Source organism: Mugil cephalus, chromosome 22, assembly GCF_022458985.1.
Source record: "Mugil cephalus isolate CIBA_MC_2020 chromosome 22, CIBA_Mcephalus_1.1, whole genome shotgun sequence".
NCBI lineage: Eukaryota > Metazoa > Chordata > Actinopteri > Mugiliformes > Mugilidae > Mugil > Mugil cephalus.
The window spans coordinates 12,154,694-12,175,786 of NC_061791.1; the positions used below are offsets into that span (position 1 = coordinate 12,154,694).

The following is a 21,093-nucleotide window of genomic DNA, read 5'->3' on the forward strand; positions in this document are numbered from 1 at the left end:
CTGTTGACTCCCTTCGGGGACGCTTTTTTTTTTTTTTTTTTTGAGCAATATGATGTTGTACCAAACTCTGGTAATAGGGTCAAGAAGTGTTAAATATATTGCCTTGTCTGGAGTTATTATAGCTCAACTAAAAGTTCCAATCAACCAAAAGAAAGAAAGAATATTTCCCACGTACAATATCATGAGTGGTTTTCAATTCCAGTCCACACTTGTCTTTGCTTAACTTTGGCCATTTCATTGTAAATTCAAGCACATTTCTGGTTTGACTCAATCAATTTCACGTCGCAGATGATTACACAGCTTATCATTAAAAAACATCTGACACACACTGAACTATGAGACTATGAGCTTAAGACTCACTACTGATGTAAAGAGTTTACTAATAAACGACTTCTTGGAAACGACCAAGTGTGTTTTCCTATTAGTAATCAGTTTTTATTTCACGATGAGAGCTGCTTCACCGTGTCATCGGAAGGAAGTAAATGCTATGTGAACAGATTTATCTTGATAAGAAAGCTACATGGCCGCATCTCCGCCCAGGATCACACCCACCTTATCTGCAGCCTCAAAACTCCAAGAAACACGGTGTCACCTACACTGACAGCGCTCTGATAGACGAAAGTCGACCTTCTTGACATTTTTTGCTTTACCACAACGTGCCGTGATTCAGAGGGAAACCGTTGCGCAACACACGAGATGATCCTGAGGAGACTCTGACGGTGAGCTGAAACGATTGCAGGTAATTTACAGGGTTTTTCACGTCAATTTTATCAATTCTAAATGAGTAAGATACACGTGTCTACCTTTTTCTTGTTTTTAGGAAGATGTCTTGTCATGGGAAGGATTTAATGGAGAATATTCAATTTGTACCTCCTCTGGCTCTCCACGGCATCTCCATGGACAACAGGGGAGCGCACTACAAAGATGCGCTCCGGCTCGGGTTGCCATTCCACCTGGAGGCTTCATACCTTGACTCCGTGCACGGCCAGAGGTTGCCCTACGGACGACTGTCATACTTCCCCTTCCACGGACCTCTCGGCGTGTGCGATTACTCCTTCGAGCCCGCGTTTATCCGGAAAAGAAACGAAAGGGAGCGGCACCGGGTGCGCTGCGTAAACGAGGGTTACGCGCGTCTCAGAGAGCACCTGCCCCAGGAGTTCGAAGACAAGCGGCTCAGCAAAGTGGAGACACTGCGGGCGGCTATTGACTATATCAAACACCTGCAGGGCCTGCTGGACTTAAACGCCTCCGGGATGGAGATGTCGCTTGGAGACGCGCGCAACCGCGAGTCGATGTCAACCAGGACCGAGTGCAACAGTGACGGAGAGTCCAAAACCAGCCTCAGCGACAGTGGGGAGATTGTTTACTAGTTGTTTCTCCCTCAGACTTGCTGATTATTAATAACGTGTAAAGAAAAAAAGACAAACGAAAAGCGAACCTTGTTTTTTAATGTTTTATTTGTTTTTTGTTTTTGTTGTTTTTTTTACAGTAAATGTGCACAGTGAATGAAATCGACTGCAATGGCTATGAATTAATATACTGTTACTGTCTGGATTTGTTCCGTAAAGACTACAATGGGAATAAAGTCAGGGAGTAAGAACGGAATCAGAGAAAGAAAGACTCTTCTTGACTACTGAGAAAATGTCACAGTCTCATCAAGAAATCCTTCCACGGAGTGAAATATAGTTTCAAATTAAACTATACTTTTGTATGAGAGTCTTTCTTGTGGAAATGCACGAAACATTATCAACCATGTGCTTTCTATTACTAATGCCTTTCCCCTTGTGAAACTACTGAAAAGAAATATGTGTTCTCGGACCGGGATTATGTTTGATATCATTATTATGATTTAATAGGACGGCCAAGTGGCCATGCTGTACAAGTGAAAATTAGGATTTTGGATAACAAGATGATCACTTCATTTTTTTTTTATTTATTATTATTATTATTATTATTATTATTTTTTTGTATAGTTAAAGTAGAATTTTTTACAAATCAGGGCGTAATTTGATATTACACTATTGTGGCCTTCAGTGACTCAATCATCATTTCAAATTAAAATGAAATTAAATTACTCTCCTCCAAAGATCTAAATTAAAGAACAAAGACTGGAAATTCCACACAAGGAGGGAAGGTTTTACACCGCGTTGCTTATGCTATTGTTTCTTTATTTTTCTTAAACTCTCTTGGCAGATTTATTCTCACAAAAATAAACATTTTAAGTTGATCGACCCTTAAATGCACTAATATTTAATCATATGCATCTGTTTCGCTGATAGTGACTTACTGATTAGCCTATAATGTTCATTTAAACTTTTCTTATGCACACATCTATGTTGTCCTGTGGTGTTAAAATTAGATGAACTTCAGTAATCAATAGAGTACTTTGATGGCAGTTTTTCCATCTGTACCATTTGAAAAAGGTCTTTTTTTTGCAGCACATTTTTGCTTTTGACTTATCAAATCCAAAGCTTTCCCTGTCAGAGACTAAAACTCTTGAGCTTTAGTTACGGAAAACTGAGTTCTTAAGTGGTAACCTAAGAGGAGAAATTACATTTCAAGCCTGAAAAAACTAAGGAAGAAGAATGTCTTCTTTTTTTTAAAGTGCCCTTCAAAGACCACCTACTTATTGTACCATCTCAATTTTCTCAGGAAGTTTTTCTCTCCTAATAGCTTAAGGAATGTATTTATCAGGGAGCCCTCAGCCTCAAAAGAGCAAACTCTGGCAACACCCTCCCCTGCTGTATTATTTGGTGTTTATGCTTCCCACCTCCGCTGACCTGCATGGAAACAGCGCTTCTGATTTTCTGTAAAAACCACAAATAAAAAAATAAAATAAAAAAAGTAAACACTATATTGTATACAAGTAATAGGAATTTGGAAAGACCAGCAGAGCGTGGTTCAAGTGAACCATACTGGTACGGGAGAAATGCATTGATGGCCACAAAGGCGTGACAACCCTTCGACAAAAGGTGTTTAGCGGAGCAGTGTGTGAATTAGACCCAATAATTAGCCAAGTGCTGGTACCCTGGGCTTGATGGTTCAGTGGCTCTGAGAAGATAGAAAGCATGAAGCTACTTAAATGAAAGCCTCCATCATAATGGATGTTTTCTTTCCACATGCACACAGGCAGATTCTAATCAGATTCCTGCACAGATTCCTCGCAGGCCCCGCTCAGTTTCACTGTTATGCCTATGCATGCATGTGATAGAATCCATGAGACATTAGATCAGGTTGATTTGGATCATGATTTAACACTTGGCACGGTTGCGGCCATATGGCAACATTTACTTTATCTCAACTGTACTAAAAGAAAGTATACTATACTATACTCTTTAATTTTGAAAATAGGCATTTACTTTGATTTTATGTATCTGGGAAATCCTGTTTTCCACCACCAGTACAAAAGGTTTCAGCATTAAATTAGAACTGTCCGGGGAAATTCTACTTATATTATTTATTTATTTTTTTATCTTTTAAAAAATTACAGTGAGACTGTTGTAAAAATGTGTTGCCATATGGCAATTACTGTATATGCAAGTATGGAACTGAACTGTGTGCATTCAACCTAATAGACTGTAAAAAAGATAATTACAAATAATTACAAGCACAATTTTATGAAAGCACATTTAAAAGGCGAATTATTAATGGAAATTATATTTTGTCATTTCTTTTTGTCAAGTTTCACACAGTAAATGATATATTCTTTCAATTCTTCCTATTGTAAATATTGTACAGGTTGTAAAAACACTGTGATATTGCCCATATAGTAAAGCAATTACAATTTTGTTATTGACCTATATTACAACCTACAATTATATCAATTTCACTGTATAAATACATTTTAACAAGTGTAAGTTGGGTTTGTTTTGTTTTGAATAAAAGCATGTTTTTATGGGACGAAATTGATTTTATGGCACTTTCCAGAATTGTACATTGATGCAACTGTCTACGAATTACACTACCTTTATTTATTTATATATCATCTTTAAGGAAGAATTCATGCAATAGAGACACAATTCTGATTCATCTTCTTGTATTGTGTCCTAACCTCCCACACATCAGGTTTGGGAATCTGTCACAACATGTGACACACACACATTTGTTGGGCTATCTTTGTGTCCTTCTGTGACATAATGCATTCCTGAGCCCCAAATACTAAACATAATTTAATTGTGACCTTTATCCTATGACTGAACATATAACGTCACCCTCAAATGGCTTTGCAAAGAAGTGAGGACAGGCCAAAATGTCCTCACTTTGCACAAATGTCCTCACTCCGAAGGTGTAATACTGCACACTGGTCCCCAGAAAGATAGCTGTACAACCGCACACACGCACACACAAACATTGTATTGTATAATTTCTTCTTTCAGTTCTCTTAACGCTCCGTACAAGCAGTGATTCCTTTCAGAATAAGAACAATATCTCATCCAAACAGACCGGCAGAGACACAGGGCCCCCATAGGGCCCCGGAGTAAACACACTCCTGAGGACAATGATGAGTTCAAGGTTCACCTTATGGGGACAAGCAATCTGACCTCGATTTTGATAAAGAATACAAAAAAAAAAGGCAAATATCAAAACACACGGGAGAGATAGCATAGAGAAATCAAGGAAGACGTATGGTAGAGTGGTTTCAAATATTTAATTTTGTTCCCCGTTCAACAACTGCAAGACGGACATACATTCTCACCGAGCTCTTTATTAATACTGCTGATGTTTTCCTGAGTGCGCAAGGCTACACATTTGTGCAGGAGAGAAAATTCCTCCACTCACACACGATGACTAGGCGAGATAAAGTTTATCAGTCGCAGCAAGATCAGTGCGGGACCACCGGGAAAGGCTGCAGCGACATGTTCAGACAGACAGCCCTCATACAGGGACGGAAACGGAACAACCGGGAGAAACAGGACGCACAAAGATGCTGGGTGAGCCTCTTTACACTGCAGATAAACTCTGGTGCGGTGCAACTTCAGTATTTAATGTTTAAATTGTTTAAAAAGCTAGTCTTGCACATTGCACATCACAAGCTCATATTTTATTATATTAAAATGTATGTATAACTTGCAATACACAGAAATATTTAATTTATTAGAAAAGTCCAAATTCTGAGCCAGATAAGACATCTCTTGAATTGTAAAGTATTTTAGATGCTTTATTTTAACAGGGTTTTTAAAGTTAAGCAGTGAGTAAATTCCAGATGTGTTTATCCTTGTCCACTGTATTATTGGATCATTGCTGTTCAAGTCCAGATCTAACTGTATCTGCTTCACATTTATTTATTGAATATAAATATTTCATAAACTATATCTATTCATGCTTTTAATTTGAAAAGCATAACTAGTAACTGTTAAATCCGAGTTGGCTTTGACTTCTTCATCAGTTTCAATGCATTTTAAATAGAGATGCAAAGGGAAATAAACGTTGCCCGAGTACAGATGGAGTGGATAATTATGTATAACACATGCAGCTACATTAGTTGACTAGTTTACTGATTGATGATGATGGTGTGTGGGATGAGTATGTCTGGTTTGTTTTGATATGCAGTGTTCTGTAGCGCCTACCAGAGGGGAGAAGTTGGAACAGGTTCTTTCCCAAGGTGTGACGGTATCGCAGTGATGTTTCCTGACTCTGAAGATATATAAGTCCCAGATGGGGGTTGGTGATTGATGGGAGGTAATGTTGGGGCAATTCTCCTGATGCACACAGCAATTTTAGGTGAGACAAATAAAGACTTGAGCGATACGAGTCCCTGAAATGTAATGGAGTAAAATTATTATTCTGCATTGTTGTGATATAGGTTACTTGAGTAGATGTACATTCACATCGCATATATTGAGTTCATGCTTATATGCTATATATTAATATTGAACTATGCATTGTATTAAATTCAATTAGATTAGATTTATGTAGAGTCTATAGTTGTCTCCAGAAGCATCACAGAACCCAGAGCTAGTCACCTGGACAGTAATCATTAAGGTGATGGTGGGAAATAAAAAAAAAAATCCAAATTAACTGGAGGAAACCTTGACCAAGAAAGAATGCGATGGGATAGAAGAAAAGGGAGAATAGGACAAGAAGAAAGAGAGAATCCAGCGTCAGCACATGAATTCATATAGGCATCTAGACCAGGGCTCTACAACGTTTTTCAGGCCAAGGACCCAAAAACTGATGAAGAGATTAAGTAGGGACCCCTGTGTGTTCTATATTAAACTTGGTGCTATTTATAAATATATATTATTATCAGCATTTTGCATTAAATATTAAGCTATCCCTTATTCCTTTACTAAGGTATGTTGGATTCATGTTAATGTGTTATTAACTCCTGCAGTGCCCCCTAGGGGGTGTGGACCCCCTGTCGAAGATCTATGATCTAGAGAAAGAACGCAGCATATGTCCATGATGCAACAAACTATGCCAGTGACAGTAGCAGTAGCAGTAGTAATATGTTAACAGCTTGAGTCATTAAAAACAGCACGACTCTGCTTTAATAAAGTCTTTTGCAGACTCACTGCTCCACATGTCAGTTATTCAAAGAATCTCTTAACCCATTGAAATGATTATGCCAGATTCACCCCCGCAGGGATAACATTCAATTTGAGCACCACTGTCACACTTAACAGCTTTTAAGAGTCATGCACAGAGTTGCGTCAAATAAGGCCCCTTTGGGAGGTCATTTACTGGCATTTAAAACTGCTGTGGTTTAAAGTTTGTGAGCCCTCGGGGGCAACCCTTCTGCCCTGGGGCCACAGGCAGTTTTCTCCATTCCCCGACGACAAGCTGCATTGCTGTTATTTAAAAAGGCTGTGGTGAAGCTGCTTCACTGCAGTGCAAATAACACAAAGGAGCAAATGATGCATCGTTTATGGTAATTTATAAAGTACATATTTACAACTTGAGAAACTTTGTGCTATCCATAAAAAGGTAGGTACTCTACATGCTCATGTACTGCTGGCATTCAGCAATCCTGCAGTCCAACAAGCTCTTCAGGAGAGCGTCCTTTTCCAGCTCAAGCAGGGAGATCTGACGGTTCTTCTCACCGACTTCCTGTTAAAGAAGATAAATGGAAGGTGACATGACAGTAATATGTCAGAACAAAAACAACCCATTAGGATCATCTGACTGAACGAACCTGCAGACAGTTATTTAATGTAAGGTTATGCGGTTATAACAACTCTTTACTTTTCTTACCTGCGTTAGTACTGAGTTTTGCCACCGGAGGTCGCTGTCTGCCGCGGCTTCAGGCAGAGAGCGGTTACAGCTGCTTGTGACATTGGGCTCAGTCATTATGGAGCCCAGAGAACCATTCACCCGGTGCATACGAGACCTGAGAAGGCAGGAGCGAGCCTGGAGAGAGACAAAGGCACAGTCTGGGATTTTGGAAACACCTGAGGTGGCGCCAGGTTTAGGTCTCACCTGGTGGCATCCACTGAATATCATTCTGGCTCAAAAGGCATTAGAGAATCAGCTAAATGCTTCATGAGTCACACTGAAAAAACTGTAGTTTGACATTAAAGATAAACTGAAAATGCCTCTTTTAAATAAATTCTAAATTCAAAGATTTAGTGTCAAAATATTAACACTCATCACTAAATTTATGACTCTAAAACGCAGGTCAAGAGCATAAATCTGATCCTGTTTATGAAATCTGGCAATAATGACTCATTACTGAATATTTCTTTCAGAAACTGCATTTATGAGTCAAATTTGGGAATGGCTTCAAAAAATAATAACTAAATAAACAGTCTGTTGAAAATCCCCCAAGTTCTTTATTATACTGTAGCTACGAATGTATTACTTTAAGTTTGACCAGGTAATTTTACAAACTCCTCTCCGATAAACAAACTATTGAATGGAGAAAATGGTTCAAAATCAGTTAAATTTCAGCGTTTCAGTTTCCTCTGAGGATTAAGTCCGGGTATTGACATATCTTTACCAGGCAGACGGGTTCGACCAGCATGGCAACCACTGTTTAGGAAGCTTGTGGACTAGTGGTTAGAAAGATGAAACTGATACAAGAACATGAACTGAGTTACTGGTTCATAACCTGTAAATAACTCTTGAAAACTCTTTATATTTTGTTTCCAGTGTCTGGCAAAACTTTCTGAAGGGGAGTGGTATGTCATAGTAACTTTGACAATCTATTAATTAGTCAGGTCATTTTTGGAGACAAATCCTTGTTTTCATCATTTAACCACTTTACAACAGTTTGTTTTGTTCCACTCTCTAATGCAATCAATGCCATATCATTTGGGTCTCTTATGTATTTCTCAACCGGGCTTCACTGTTTCCATTTAGAAGTCCTTCTGTAACTGCTCGTTTTTGCCATGCTTAAAATACAAGTACACTGCTTTACGAACACAAAAGTCAGTGGGGCTTGAATCGAGGCCCTGGTGCATACCTCCGCTGCAGTGCACCTGTTTGTGCCCTCAGTGTTGATCTGCCTGGCCCTGTTGTCCTCCAGACGCTGTAGGTACCAGTAGCGAGCCTTCTCCAGAATCTCCAGCCCAGTAAACAGGGCGTCCTTCTCCTTCTCCAGATCCTTCAGACGCTTAATCTGAGACAAGAACAAGTGAGATGTTTGTGTCTTTTCGGGACACCAGGGGGTCACACTAAACAAGCAGGACCACCAAACTGATGTAAAGCAGCGTGGTGGGGACACTGCTGCCTGTTGTCTTCCCGAGGCCCCAAGGCATTGTCTACCAACAAACTACTGAGCAGCAGGAGGCCTTTAGTTCTATTGTCTACACTGAGTTGGATTACATGCACTTTAAACGGGCTCAAAGACAACAGCAGGGAACCGTGATATATGGTGGCGGTGATTCAGCGCTGTTGTCATGAGTTCTTTGTCACTTCAGAGGCAATTAACAAACACTTAAAGCTCATGACATGATTCACATTAAATGATGTCACATGTGATGATCAGATTTTAATTTAGGTGTTCTAATTCGATGATACTGTGTTTAGAGTCATTACAGTCAGTGGAAACCCAGTTATATTGAGCCTCTAACAGGAAGTTGTGAGGATCAGACTTGACATCATGTGGGAATGCGTCATTGGGACGAATGCAACCATGCAACCTTCAAAATAGCACTCAGTCACGTAGGAACGGTGGAAAAACTGACTGAAAATATTAGAGGACTGTGAGCATTTCAGTTAAATATCCATCCATTTCTGTGGCTTCCAGCAATTTTACAAACTTTAATATTTGACAGACCAAGTTTAGAATGGGTGACATGGTTTAAAAGTCATTGAATCGGTGTGTCATTAGTCTGTTTTTTTTTGTTGTTTGTTTGTTTGTTTGTTTGAATTTATTAGTGGCATCAGTGATCGTTGATGTCTTAAACTTCTCTGGTGTTGGTAATACTTTCTGAGGGGAGTGGTTACTTGTAGTAACCTAGTTCTATGATTACAGCTGTAACAACTATTGCAAACTGTTTTGATAGACAGTTAATTATGCTAATTAATTAATTATTTACATTAAAGTGTGTGTTGGATTTAGAGTCAATTTGTGATTTGCTAAGTCCACATAGTGTGAAGGATTATGGGAATGCAACCAGCATGAAGGCCCCGACAACCCAAGTTACTTCTGGGTAATTATATCAGGTCAAATGATTGGTTTTAACGTTCAAACTGGAAAGGGAACAACAAGAGTGTTCACTAAGAAAAGCAAAAATAAGAAACTAAGAATGATGAAGTAGAAAAAAGGCTACATATGCAAAACTTGCATGTCACTTGACAGAAAGACGTTCTTTTGCTAGTCTTTCCGAAAACTAAAGGATGAAAAACAACAACAAACAAAGCATGGGCACAAGTAGCTTACAGTTCCAGTTGTTCCAAATCTTTTTCTTTGACAATGTCACTAAGTGGTAACAGATGGTACAGCTACAAAAGGTAGATGACTGTGTAGCCCTAATATCGTACCAACATGGTACAATGCAACACCATGGAAGCAAGCTAGTACCCCCATCTCAATTAACTAATGGTTTTTCGTAAAAAGCACAAAAAGCCCTTTTTAGATCGAGCGTTTGAAGACACAGTATTAATTTAGTGAAACTCCACAGATATAACTACACAGTCAGTACAACAGCACAGTTCCAGCAGGGCAATAATTATTCCGCTTCTACCAGCAGATCCCTCTAAATCCTACACTCTGGTCCTTTAAATATCTTAATAATTTCATACAGCAGCTTACATAAAACAAAGACAACACAAAACTGGATGAGTAACAGGTTTCGGCACAATTTCCATTTGTGCCAAAACACTAGCAAACAAGTAGATGGTGGATTAATCGCGAATGGATTTCAGTCCAAAACACGAGGTTGTACATAATGTCCGAAATCTGTAGCTACGTCTCTGTACTTTAGTTACTCAATCAGTCCTCCCCTGTTGGCGTGTCCTTGCTTGTACCCAGTGAGATGCATAGGTATATATTAAACACACTGTAAAAACCACAACAACAGGAACATGCATCTTATGTGCGTCCAAAAACATTCTTTTTTAGCAAATCTTTAACTCTTTTACTGCTTATGCTAAATATATGTTACATTCTGGAAGCAAATAAAGCTCGATTAAATGTAGCAGACTGGTGACGGAAATAAGAGACTGTAAATACGTCATTTTGTTTGTTTGACAATACCAGAGCATAGTATGGTGCAATCATTTAGACTCTTTATTAAAAAAAAAACTGTGCAGGAAACAAACACACGGTGTGAGCCTCACCCATAGGTAGAAGCGCAGTGCGTCCAAGCTGTAGAGGCTGGTCCTGAGCGGGATGATAACCACAGCGTAGGAGCCGGAGCCGGGGGGATGACAGGCCATGGAGAGGGGGTCAGTCACTGACAGCTACTACTACTACTACCACTCCATACAGCTGGCTTCAGCCACGACCAACAAACCTCAGCTTGCCACTGGTTGAATAATAACACAGAGGGAGGGAGAATGGGTGGAAGGCAGGAGTGGAAAAAAAAAAAAAAAAAGCAAGCTGCATGATACACAGGCGCAGGCAGCATGGTGCCCCGGGGCGAGGTAATGAAAAATTCCACATGTCACTGCCACGACTGGTTAATCAACACGGTGAGTGACACAGAGAGAAAGAATTGGGGTGGAGAGATGGGTGAAACTGGCATGGCTGGATCATATGAAAGAGAAAAGACATCAACCGTGGGGCAGGATACGTGAACGTGAACCTGGGGAGTGGCGATGTGAGAAGAGGATGCAGGTGTGATCACAACAGCTTCTGTGTCCATCAGCTTGCTCATCCCGCACCTAAGCTTTAAAAACGAAAAACAAGCTCCAGGATAAGTGCTCCCCTAAAGATCATCCTCCAGCTTAAACAGGACATTCCTGTGCTGGCAGAAAAAGAGAGCGCGTGCAATCATTTTCCTCGTATAGCTTTGGGTGTGCACTGTGTCCCGACACGTTTCCAGGAATGTGACACAACCCGAGGATGAGCGATCACGCCGTCCCGTGTAAGCACGGAGGTGTGGAGCGCCGAACGGAAGTGCTAAGACAAACAAACAGGGTGATTTCAGCCTCGGTGAAGTGGAGTAAACATCGTAGCTAGGAGCCCTCAGCTGTTGGGGCTGGTCGATGGCAACGCAGAAAATTAGCAGCACGTGGTTTTCATTACCATCGGGCCAAAAGTGCCTGGATGGAGAGCCACAATAACACCACTGGAAGAATTATAGTCTGCTGCAACATGTATGGTGGAAGAACATGCCTTTAAAATACCCATAAATATCTTAAATAAATACAGTAAAAGTACTATGGAGGTGTATTTTACAGCAGGTAGTAAGAAGTAGTAAGAAAAATACTATTCCAATAATGTTAATATATGTTCAGCTACAAATGCAGAACTCATTTTGTAGAAATAATGTCTGGCACCAGCGCATTATGTAACACTTCTCTATTGTAGCTGGCTGGGGTGGAGCTGCCACCGTGTATTTACAACTTTATCCAACCTATTTATCATCGTGTGACCATTAAGAATCTCAAACACTACTTCAAATGAAGCTGAAGAGAAAGATTTGTAGTTGAAGTTTTTCACACGCTGCCTGTTTCAGAGAGGTTATGAGTCAGGATGTATTGTTTTGGAGTAAAATATAAAAACATTTCCATCTGATATATAGTGAACTAGAAATATAGATTTATTTAAATACGTAGAAATTATTTCCAAAAAGTATTTCAGAATAACTGAACGTTGGATACGGAAATACTATATCTTTTAGGTTAAATACAGTCAAATTTGACAACTTTTAGGCCAATGACAACCAATCATCAAGTATAACAATTAATAACATGCAAAATCAAAAGTAGTTGGACAGAACTGAACAAACATAAAGTACTTCTCAGTACTACACGGAAAAAAAAAACAAAACACATTTAGACATAATTTATTTTTGAAACCTTGCATTACAGTTTTCCAGTGACAACAGCAAACAGTATTATTTTCCGCCTGTGAGTGTCACTCATTTACTTCCTAATTTCATTTCCTCTTGCCCCAAAGTGCAGGATATATATATATATATATATATATATATATATATATATATATATATATATATATATATATATTAATATATGTATGCATGTGTCTGTGTGTATATATATATATAAGTTTGAAGGATGTTGCTGTTTATCTGCTTTGTGCGATCTAACAAGGAGACCAAGTTGAGTTGCTCTACAGAAAGCAAAGGCTCTTAAACCCAGAAGATGCAGTAACTTAACGTCAGCGTCAAGTGTTGGCCTCTTCTGCACAGATTTCGAGCTTAACAGAGCGTTTTTCCGTGTATTCTTTTTAGCTCTTGCTGTAGTCAGCCGGGGCAGGCTGTGCACACAACACACGCTGTGTGTTGATTATTCAGAGGGCGCGGCTAAGCCTGTTCCTCCTGGCAGCACACGTGGGTGAACCTCCGTGTTTGACACTGTCAATATGGGGCCCTCCCATCGATTGCACTCACTACAGTAAAGCACAACAAACAAACATTTGAGACTTGGCTATAATAATATCTTTGTAAGCCACTGAGTGCATTGTCAGTGTGCTTCCCTACTTTTAAAACAGTTAAATAATAATCCTATAATAATTAAATAATAACTTTTTAAAACACATTATATAATCTATAATATAAGTTGCATACATTTCTATACGCCTATACAGCACACACATCCCTACTCTACATACAAACAAACAAAAAGTAAGCATACATATATCTTCTGTTGACATGCAACAGTCCAATATAATATATAAAATATAAAAAATATATAAAATATATCAGCAATATAACTGAAAGCTAAATCACAATTCAATTTTAAATTATTATTTTTTTACTAAACCTTTGTCATACTGAACCATTTTCTGTAATATATCAGCAATATAACTGAAATAAAATCAAGATACAATTTTGAAAAAACAATCTTAATATTAATCTTAATATTAATTATTAATTAAGCCCCAATACCCCCAGTATTTCGACTTTTTCTTGAAATTTCGACTTTTTTTTCCTCAAAGTGATGAAAAAAAAAATCCACCTGCTCTGATACTCTCTCCTATACATACACTCAGGAGATGTGACGAAATGCGGAAGGCTCTTTCACCTCTGGATTTAAAAATATAATATATAAAAACACATATATTTATATATAGTCTACACACTGTATATCATCATAACAGCATTAAAACTGCACACATGTTTCATCACCAGCAGAGGGAGCTGTGAGTCCACGCCGCCTGTCGGAGTGGCTGCGACTCATGTTCAAAGCCGTGACTCCGACGCCGTAGCCTCCTTTGGGCACCAGATGGCGCAACACGACGAGGAGCGAATGACACAGTTATGAGACTTCCTCAAAAGTATGTCAGTTATTTTCGGCCTCTCTGTGCTGTGATATTCTTTTGTTGTGCGCCTCGGCAGAGGAGGAAGAACCTCATGCAGTGTGAACGCAACTGTGCTCCAATGTGAAAAGCCACTTGTGCAGTATGCAGATAGAGTATGTAGTAGTAGTAGTAGTAGTAGTAGTAGTAGTAGTAGTAGTGGCCTAGTACTTTAGTGTCACAGGTCACAATGTTGAGCCCTCTGGCTGGTGCTCAGGAATTAAGCTGCTGTGGAGGAATGTGTCCGTGTGCTTCAGCATCCCGGAGACGAAGCCTGGAGGGAACCCATGACCCCCTGTGCTTCAGCACGAGACATGTGATTCTCCCCGAGCCGAAAGCTCCGTGAGCTCACAACATCATGTGTTTTCTGCTTTTTACTCAGAGTTTTTTTTTTGAAGAAAAACCCTCTAAAAAGTCCTACCCAAGCTAAAGAACTTATCTAACATCTTAACAGGTGCACGCACGCATCGCAGACTCGCAACATGCGTGATCACGATGAGTTTCCATCGTGGGCCCCCCTAAGAGGAAGCGCACCACGTTATCACACAAACAGTGTGAATGTACCCACACAAGCTGCAGTTCACGTTCACATGGCCGTGTATATATACGCACCTCAGTGGGCTGTTAAGATCCGTGCTAAGTTTATGCACGCACACATACACAAACACACACACACACACAGTGTTAAGTTCCCCCACGCCAAAGTGAATCTTTTTAGTCACTACTACTACTTTGCGGCCGAGAGTGGGGCCCCTCGTTTGCTTCCTGTCTCACTCCCTCACGCTCGCACAGACTTTAACACACACACACATTTGCTCTCTCTCACTGTCACTACGGCTTTTCTTTTCGTGCATGCTTTCTTTTCCCGCCGCTCGGCATGAAAATGACACGTGGGCAGTAGCAGACGGAGTAGAGCCGCTCTGATCAGGCCGAAGACCCGTTCAGAGCGGGGGACGGAGGCGCTATTCCCAGCAACAAAAACAAAAAAATAAAAAATAGCCGGGAGCTCTCTGCGCCTCTGCGGCCCACACCAGCACCGGCCAGTCAGGGGACCGCTGTTCCAGATCGTAGTTATGTGGAATCTTAACTAAGTTTGTTGCCACCCATTCATCTACGCACTCCAACCAGGGATGGAAAAAAAGGCAGCATGTTTCCCTGACACTAACCTCCTTGTCCCATGGACCTAATAGGAATGAAACAAGAGCAAAACTGATACTATTTCTGCATCTTACAGTCTGATTAAATACAGGAAGAGGTCCTATGTCTGTAATCTAACCTAATAGTGGCCTCATGGATTTAGTTTATATATGGATAATAGAGGGTCTACGGCAGTGAAAAATAAATGTAGGTTTCTCGAATGGCTTTTGTAAAAGACTGTTTTCTCAAAAATTTCACACCTGAAACAGTTGTAGCTGGAAGCAACGTGTTTCTGGGTCGTCCATCCCTCAAGACAATGTGACATCTCAGGAACACATACCCGAAGGACCACACGGACAACAAGTTCTTGGCTGTTAGCATGACCCAAGGACGCGGAATCTCAGGAAAGCCTTGACAAAGATGAACAAAGATGGAGTGGTTACAATTTGGTGGTGGTCACCTGCCTGTCTGGGTTTTTCTCCAGGCTTCCTCTTATGCTAAGAAAAAAAAAAAATGTGACTGGTGGTGTTATCTTTCTGTTGTAGACGTGTGACAGACTGGTGCCATCTCAAGGGTGTACCTCTCCTCTCCCAGCCGGGACAGGCTCCAGCCACTCGCAGGCCTCTACACTTTAAGTGGCAATAATTAAAAGGTCACCATAATAAATTAGTCCAGTTACCAGCAATATACAGTATTTGTACTAATGCAGATGTAAACTTTATTAGTTGTTTTATACATATATATACAGTATATAGTACTGAAAGTTTTAAGTCTTTAATCTCTACTTTCTATATATTTTTTTTTCCAATAAACTGCAAGTTAAAACAAAATTTTTTACATGCCTTCTCAAGCATATAGATGAAGCAAAACATTATGACCACCTTCTTAATATTGCGTAGGTCTCCCTTGTGCCTCCAACACAGTTGTGACTCATAGGAGAATGGACATGGGTCTTCTGGGGGTGTCTGGTAACAGGATGCCGTTAGTGGGACCTTTGGGTCCTGTGGGTTGAGTGGAGGGGCCTCTGTGGGGATGATGACAGAGTGTCCTTCTTCAGCGGAAGAAGTGCGAACCAGACTTTACGGTGTCAGAGTTTAATAAGTGGAGATTTCTTTAACTTGTGTAGTGGAATTTGTTAGCACGATCCTCACAGTGCACTTAAATTATGGTCTAACCTAAGAGCGTTTGATTTGACACGACGTATAAATAACTCTGAAACGATCTTAGCCGCATTTTAATGTGTCTACATGTGTCATGCTTATCAGGTCACCCCACACCAACTGACCACTTCCCTAATATGGTGTAGATCTCTGTTTTGCTCTTCGTGCCCTCTCTGAGGGTATCCTGTGGTGTGGTAACAGACTGTTGTTAGTGGGGGGGCCCACTGGGTACTACGGGTTGAGGGGAGGGGCCTCGGTGGCTCCTCCCGCAGATACTTGATCAGTTTGAGATCTAGTGAATTCAGAGGCCAGGTTAGTTGTTTTCCTAAACTGTTTTTGTGTGTCTGTGTCAGGCTGCATCCTGCCTGGTCTGGTCTAAGTGAGTGCTACACGTCTAAGTAGCATCCACGTGAATGCCAGGTGTGAAAGTTTCCCAGCAGAACAGTGATTCATCTCAAGATGGTCAAAGATATTCACTTCTCCGGTCAGTGGTTTTAATATTGTGGCTGATTGGTGTGCTGATACGGCACGCTGCGAAGTGAAAAGCCCAGCCGGCCCTGTTACCATCAATACCATGTGGCCCCAGCTCACGAGATCCCCCTTAGGAGTCAGAGGCCCCCTCTTCTTCTTCTTCTTCCTCTTCTTCTTCTTCTCTCTGTAGCTCACCGTACTTCGTCTTTTAAAGATCAGAGTCTGGATCTGGCCTCGCTGCTCACTGTCAGAACTGAGCAACTAGCATCTTATAACGAGGCATTCTGATTTATAATACTAATAATGCTTCATTTGGAGGTGTCCATCTACACGGTGTTAAACAGATAAGTCTGCCTTCCAGATTCATATCACCATCGCAGGTGTTGAATGATAAAATATCTGGTTTCCCCTGTAAACAAACAGATTAGCCGTTTACGTGCCGAGTCCTACATGTGGTCGCCATTTGCGCGGTTCGAAGCTGCTACATTATTGGGCGCAGGCCAGGTAACACGCTCTCTCGCGTAAGCACATTTTCTCCCCCTCATTCATTCGTCCACCCTGCATTCCCCCCCCCCCCTCATCTCGGACCGCCAGTCACGCTCATCCAAACTCTCAAATATATTCCATGCCCTCTCTCCGCTCTCGCTCTCACGCACTGTCACGCTCACGCACGGCCCAATACGACACGGCCGGGGCCAGATGGAAACCAGATGTTCCCCAGATGTAGATAAGGGCAAAAACACATCAGCTGGAGCGCGCCACCTTTTCACCTCGGCCGCACGGAGAAGAAGCAGACCTCCCGGAGTTATGAATGGCAGATACAGCATATTTCCAGTGAGCTAAGTTCATTAGTGACCTCCCCCACGTTTGTTTGTGTTGTGCCGCGTTGAAAAGCGGCTCGCGTGGTGCGGGGTTTCATTAGAAAGCAGGGTTTTGTTGTTCTGCTTTCGCTCCACTTTCACATGACTTCAGATTGTCTTGCAGTGACTTTGACATTGAACTCGCCTCAGCGTTAACTCAGCGGGACCAAAACAAGTTCCCCTCTCACATACGCAGGGACGAAAACAAAGGATCGATTTACACCCGCCTCGCCCCTCCTTTACAGCCCCCTTGCCCTCCTCCTCCTCCTCCTCTTCGTCCCTCCTCCTCCCGTTCCCCACGCCCACAAACGCGCTCTGCAAAAACAATATTTCAAAGAGCAAGATGTTATCACCTCGAAGCACGGCCCAGCTCCTAAAACGGCTTCGCACATGTACAGATAAATACACAAGGGCAACACACAGTGTGCAAGCAAACTTGCACAAGCCACTGGAAGAAAATAAATGAGAACCCCTGTTAAAATTTGTATGTTACTCAAAGACCCCCTAGGCCATCCCCCTGAGGAGCCCCCAAAACAAACACAGTGACTCATTTCATCTCAAACCCACTCACCCTGACACATAAGCTCCCCCCAGCGAACCCCTGACAATATCCAGCTGGCAGCCTCGCTCTCCATGAACCCCAAATTTCTCCAGACCCAGAGTACACACACACACACACACACACACACACACAAAATCAGAGTATGGCCTCCACAGCTGGGCGAACACTCCCATAGAAACTCCTCCCACTTGTAAATGCAGCTCTGCATTTACAAGTGGTTCAAGACCAGGTTTTTGAAAATACATAAGGAAGTGTTGATACCTCCAGTCATGCACTAAGTTAATTTATCTATCAAGCATTCAGCGGTTTCCAGGATATGGAAGTGAAATATATAATAATATATATAGTATAATTGAAAAATGGATTGCCAAACATATAACAGACTTTCTTAGAAATAGTGAAGCCCCCTGCATATAACTGTTCAAACTTACGGAGAAATTTGAAAGTTAGTTGGATGAAAACAGTCGTGTAGGTGCTGTGTTTGACACCATCAACCACAAAGTTTTGTTAGCCAAATTGTCTCACTGCAACTTCTCTGTGCAAGCTATTAAACAGTTTGAATCTTATCTGTCACACAGAGAACAATGTACTGTGGGTGACGGTATCAGCTCCTATTATCTTGGTTGCCCACACGGAGTCCTCCAGGGATCCATATTAGGGCCCATTCTATTTTCTCTTTATATCAATGATTTATCTAACTTTTGTCTTAAGGTGGAAGTACAGTTATGTGCTGATGATACCTAATTTTTACGGTCGCCAAATATCCTGAGGAGGCAACACGAGTACAGTCCATTGCCGCCCAGGAGCCACGTTAAAATGGTATCAAAAACAATAAAATTCCATATTTACAACTTCAAAGAAATATAGTGGTCCTTATCTGAGAGTGCTGCCCTCATGTTTTTACATTCTATGACACTTTCACATTTGGGCTACTGCTTTACTAGCTGTTCTATGACAGGCTCTTCAATCCTAAAACTCTCGGACAACTCTCGAAAAAAGCATTGAAAATTATGGATAAAAAAAAACTTACACTTATCACCACTGCAACATCTTAACTAAATACAACATGTTAAGTTTTGATAATTCTAGGAAATTCTGGGTTATTTGGCTATAATCTGGCAAATTCACATTTACACTATACTGTTCATTAATGTGCATTGTCCCTTTGTTTCCCAAACAAAGTCTTCAATAAGTGAAATAGTATATATAGCCCCCTAAACCCGATAACTGGTTGGGCCACCTTTGGCAGCAACAACTGCAATCAAGCGAACAGATGGCCGGACATTCAGCAGAATGGTTCCATTTATCACAGAAAGTCTTCCAGGTCCTGAAGCAGCAAAACAGCAGCAGACCATCACACTACCACCACCAGATTTTACTGTTGCTATGATGTTCTTTTTCTAAAATGCAATGTTAGTTTTAAGCCAGATGTAATGGGACACACACCTTCCAAAAGGTTCAACTTCCACAGAGTTTTTCACAAAAGTCTTGGGGATCATCATGATGTTTTCTGGCCAAACTGAGATGAGCCTTTATGTTCTCTTTGCTCAGCAGTGGTTTTGGTCTTGAACTCTCCCTTGCATGTCATTTCAGTCCAGTCTCTTTCTTATGGTGGAGTCATGAACACCGACCTTGACTGAGGCAACTGAGGCCTGCTGTTCTTTGGATGTTGCTGTGGGGTTTTTTGTGACCTCTTGGAAGAGTCGTTGCTGCACTCTTGGGGTGATTTTGGTCGGCCAGCCACTCCTGGGAAGGTTCACCACTGTTCCATGGTTTCACTATTAGTGGTTCACTGGAGTCCAAAAGCTTTAGAAATGGATTTATAACCTTATCCAGACTGACAGAGCTGAATGACTTGCTATTTACTTGTGGTATCTATGACTGATATTTAAATTTGTTTGATGATCCTAAAGTATTTACGTTGAGGAAAGCTAGACTAAGTCATGCTAAACTGAGCCTTTGCAATATTGAGCAGATTTGAACACTTCTGTTCACCCTGCTGTTTACGCCAGTAGGATCAAGGATATACCCTCACCACGGACAAACCACCAGCCAGGCTAAATCCAGCTGGCTATCTTTTGACTTATTTTGCAATGGCCACAATAAAATCCTTTCAACCTTTGAAGTGCATCAACAATACTCAACAACTCCTCAATGGGGGCCCCTTGTAACTAACCCATGACAGATGTCACGAGTTTTGGGCTTGGGGATAACAAACATACTGTACCTTCTTTGCCTGGGGCCCCCAGAACCTAGAACCACCACTGATCACAATAACCATATACCAGTGTGTAGTTAGAACGTGCCTCTGAAACAATGTGTCCTTATACCTTTGTCCTTGTCCCTCTTTCAATTTCAAACTAGTTAATTTGTCCCTCAAGGGGCAATCTGAACTTATTCACACATAACAAAAAAAAAAAAAATCTAGACAGGGTCATGGCATAGACGGCTAGCAATATCCAAAGGGCCTTTGATTTATGAGTCACCGGTCTGCTCTGAACATGACTATTCACCAGATAATGTAGAACCCATTCCTTAAGGCAATTATTCATGGTGTTTTGTGGAGTATAATTTATCACTTTTTCCAAAATGTAGGCTAGATTTTAATTAATTTTCCATATGTCTTACATACAGTATGTCATGTAGCTGCTACACAGATATAGCCTATAGGTATGTACAGTGCAGTCGTAGTGTGTTGTGGTAGATCTCTATCTACTGCATGAATGTTTGCATGTATACATGTGTGTATGTACATATCGTCACGTATGTGGGGGAGCTTGTCGACATAAATCTGCAAATTCAAGGCACCGCATGTCTTATATCACCTGGTAGCTTTTTTCTATCTCTAATGTAGCACACGTTTTCTCTCCTTTCCCCACTTTGATGGTTTTCTTGTCTCTGACATTTCACCACGTTACTCCGCTCCTTCGGGGCTCGTTTCCTTGCATAAAGTTTGTTGCGGTACATCAGGAAATGATGGCGACGTAAACAATCCCCTGCCTGTGGTGAGACTCTTCTCCGTATTCGCTT

The 21,093-nt window shown here is 41.1% G+C and overlaps 2 protein-coding genes across 3 annotated transcripts; one reads left to right on the top strand and one right to left on the bottom strand.

Moving 5' to 3' along the window:
- The first annotated feature begins 67 nt into the window (after positions 1–67).
- Positions 68–5,047, top strand: LOC125000269 (achaete-scute homolog 4-like). Of its 2 annotated transcripts, none has more exons than XM_047575700.1 (2): positions 68–739; positions 821–5,047. In XM_047575700.1, exon 2 carries the CDS (start codon positions 825–827, stop codon positions 1,368–1,370), a length of 546 nt encoding a protein of 181 aa, XP_047431656.1. In that variant the 5' UTR covers positions 68–739; positions 821–824; the 3' UTR covers positions 1,371–5,047. The 2 variants fall into 2 exon arrangements, with proteins under 2 accessions (XP_047431656.1, XP_047431657.1); XM_047575701.1 differs by having other exon boundaries at positions 68–719.
- A 1,813-nt stretch (positions 5,048–6,860) lies between these two features.
- sapcd1 (suppressor APC domain containing 1) lies at positions 6,861–10,937 on the bottom strand. The gene is made up of 4 exons (XM_047575702.1): positions 10,726–10,937; positions 8,405–8,560; positions 7,195–7,350; positions 6,861–7,050 (listed from the first exon to the last, which is right to left on the bottom strand). The coding sequence occupies exons 1-4, from the start codon at positions 10,822–10,824 to the stop codon at positions 6,937–6,939; spliced, it is 525 nt and encodes a 174-aa protein (XP_047431658.1). The 5' UTR covers positions 10,825–10,937; the 3' UTR covers positions 6,861–6,936.
- Between the last annotated feature and the right edge of the window lie 10,156 nt (positions 10,938–21,093).

Bases quoted from the DNA above. Each gene is read 5' to 3' on its own strand.
- sapcd1 (XM_047575702.1), bottom strand. From the start codon at position 10,824: ATGGCCTGTCATCCCCCCGGCTCCGGCTCCTACGCTGTGGTTATCATC. The intron at 8,561-10,725 runs GTGAGGCTCACA...TTCTTGTCTCAG, and splicing joins CACTGCGCTTCTACCTATGG to ATTAAGCGTCTGAAGGATCT. The intron at 7,051-7,194 runs GTAAGAAAAGTA...CTTCTTTAACAG, and splicing joins AAAACTCAGTACTAACGCAG to GAAGTCGGTGAGAAGAACCG.
- LOC125000269 (XM_047575700.1), top strand. From the start codon at position 825: ATGTCTTGTCATGGGAAGGATTTAATGGAGAATATTCAATTTGTACCT.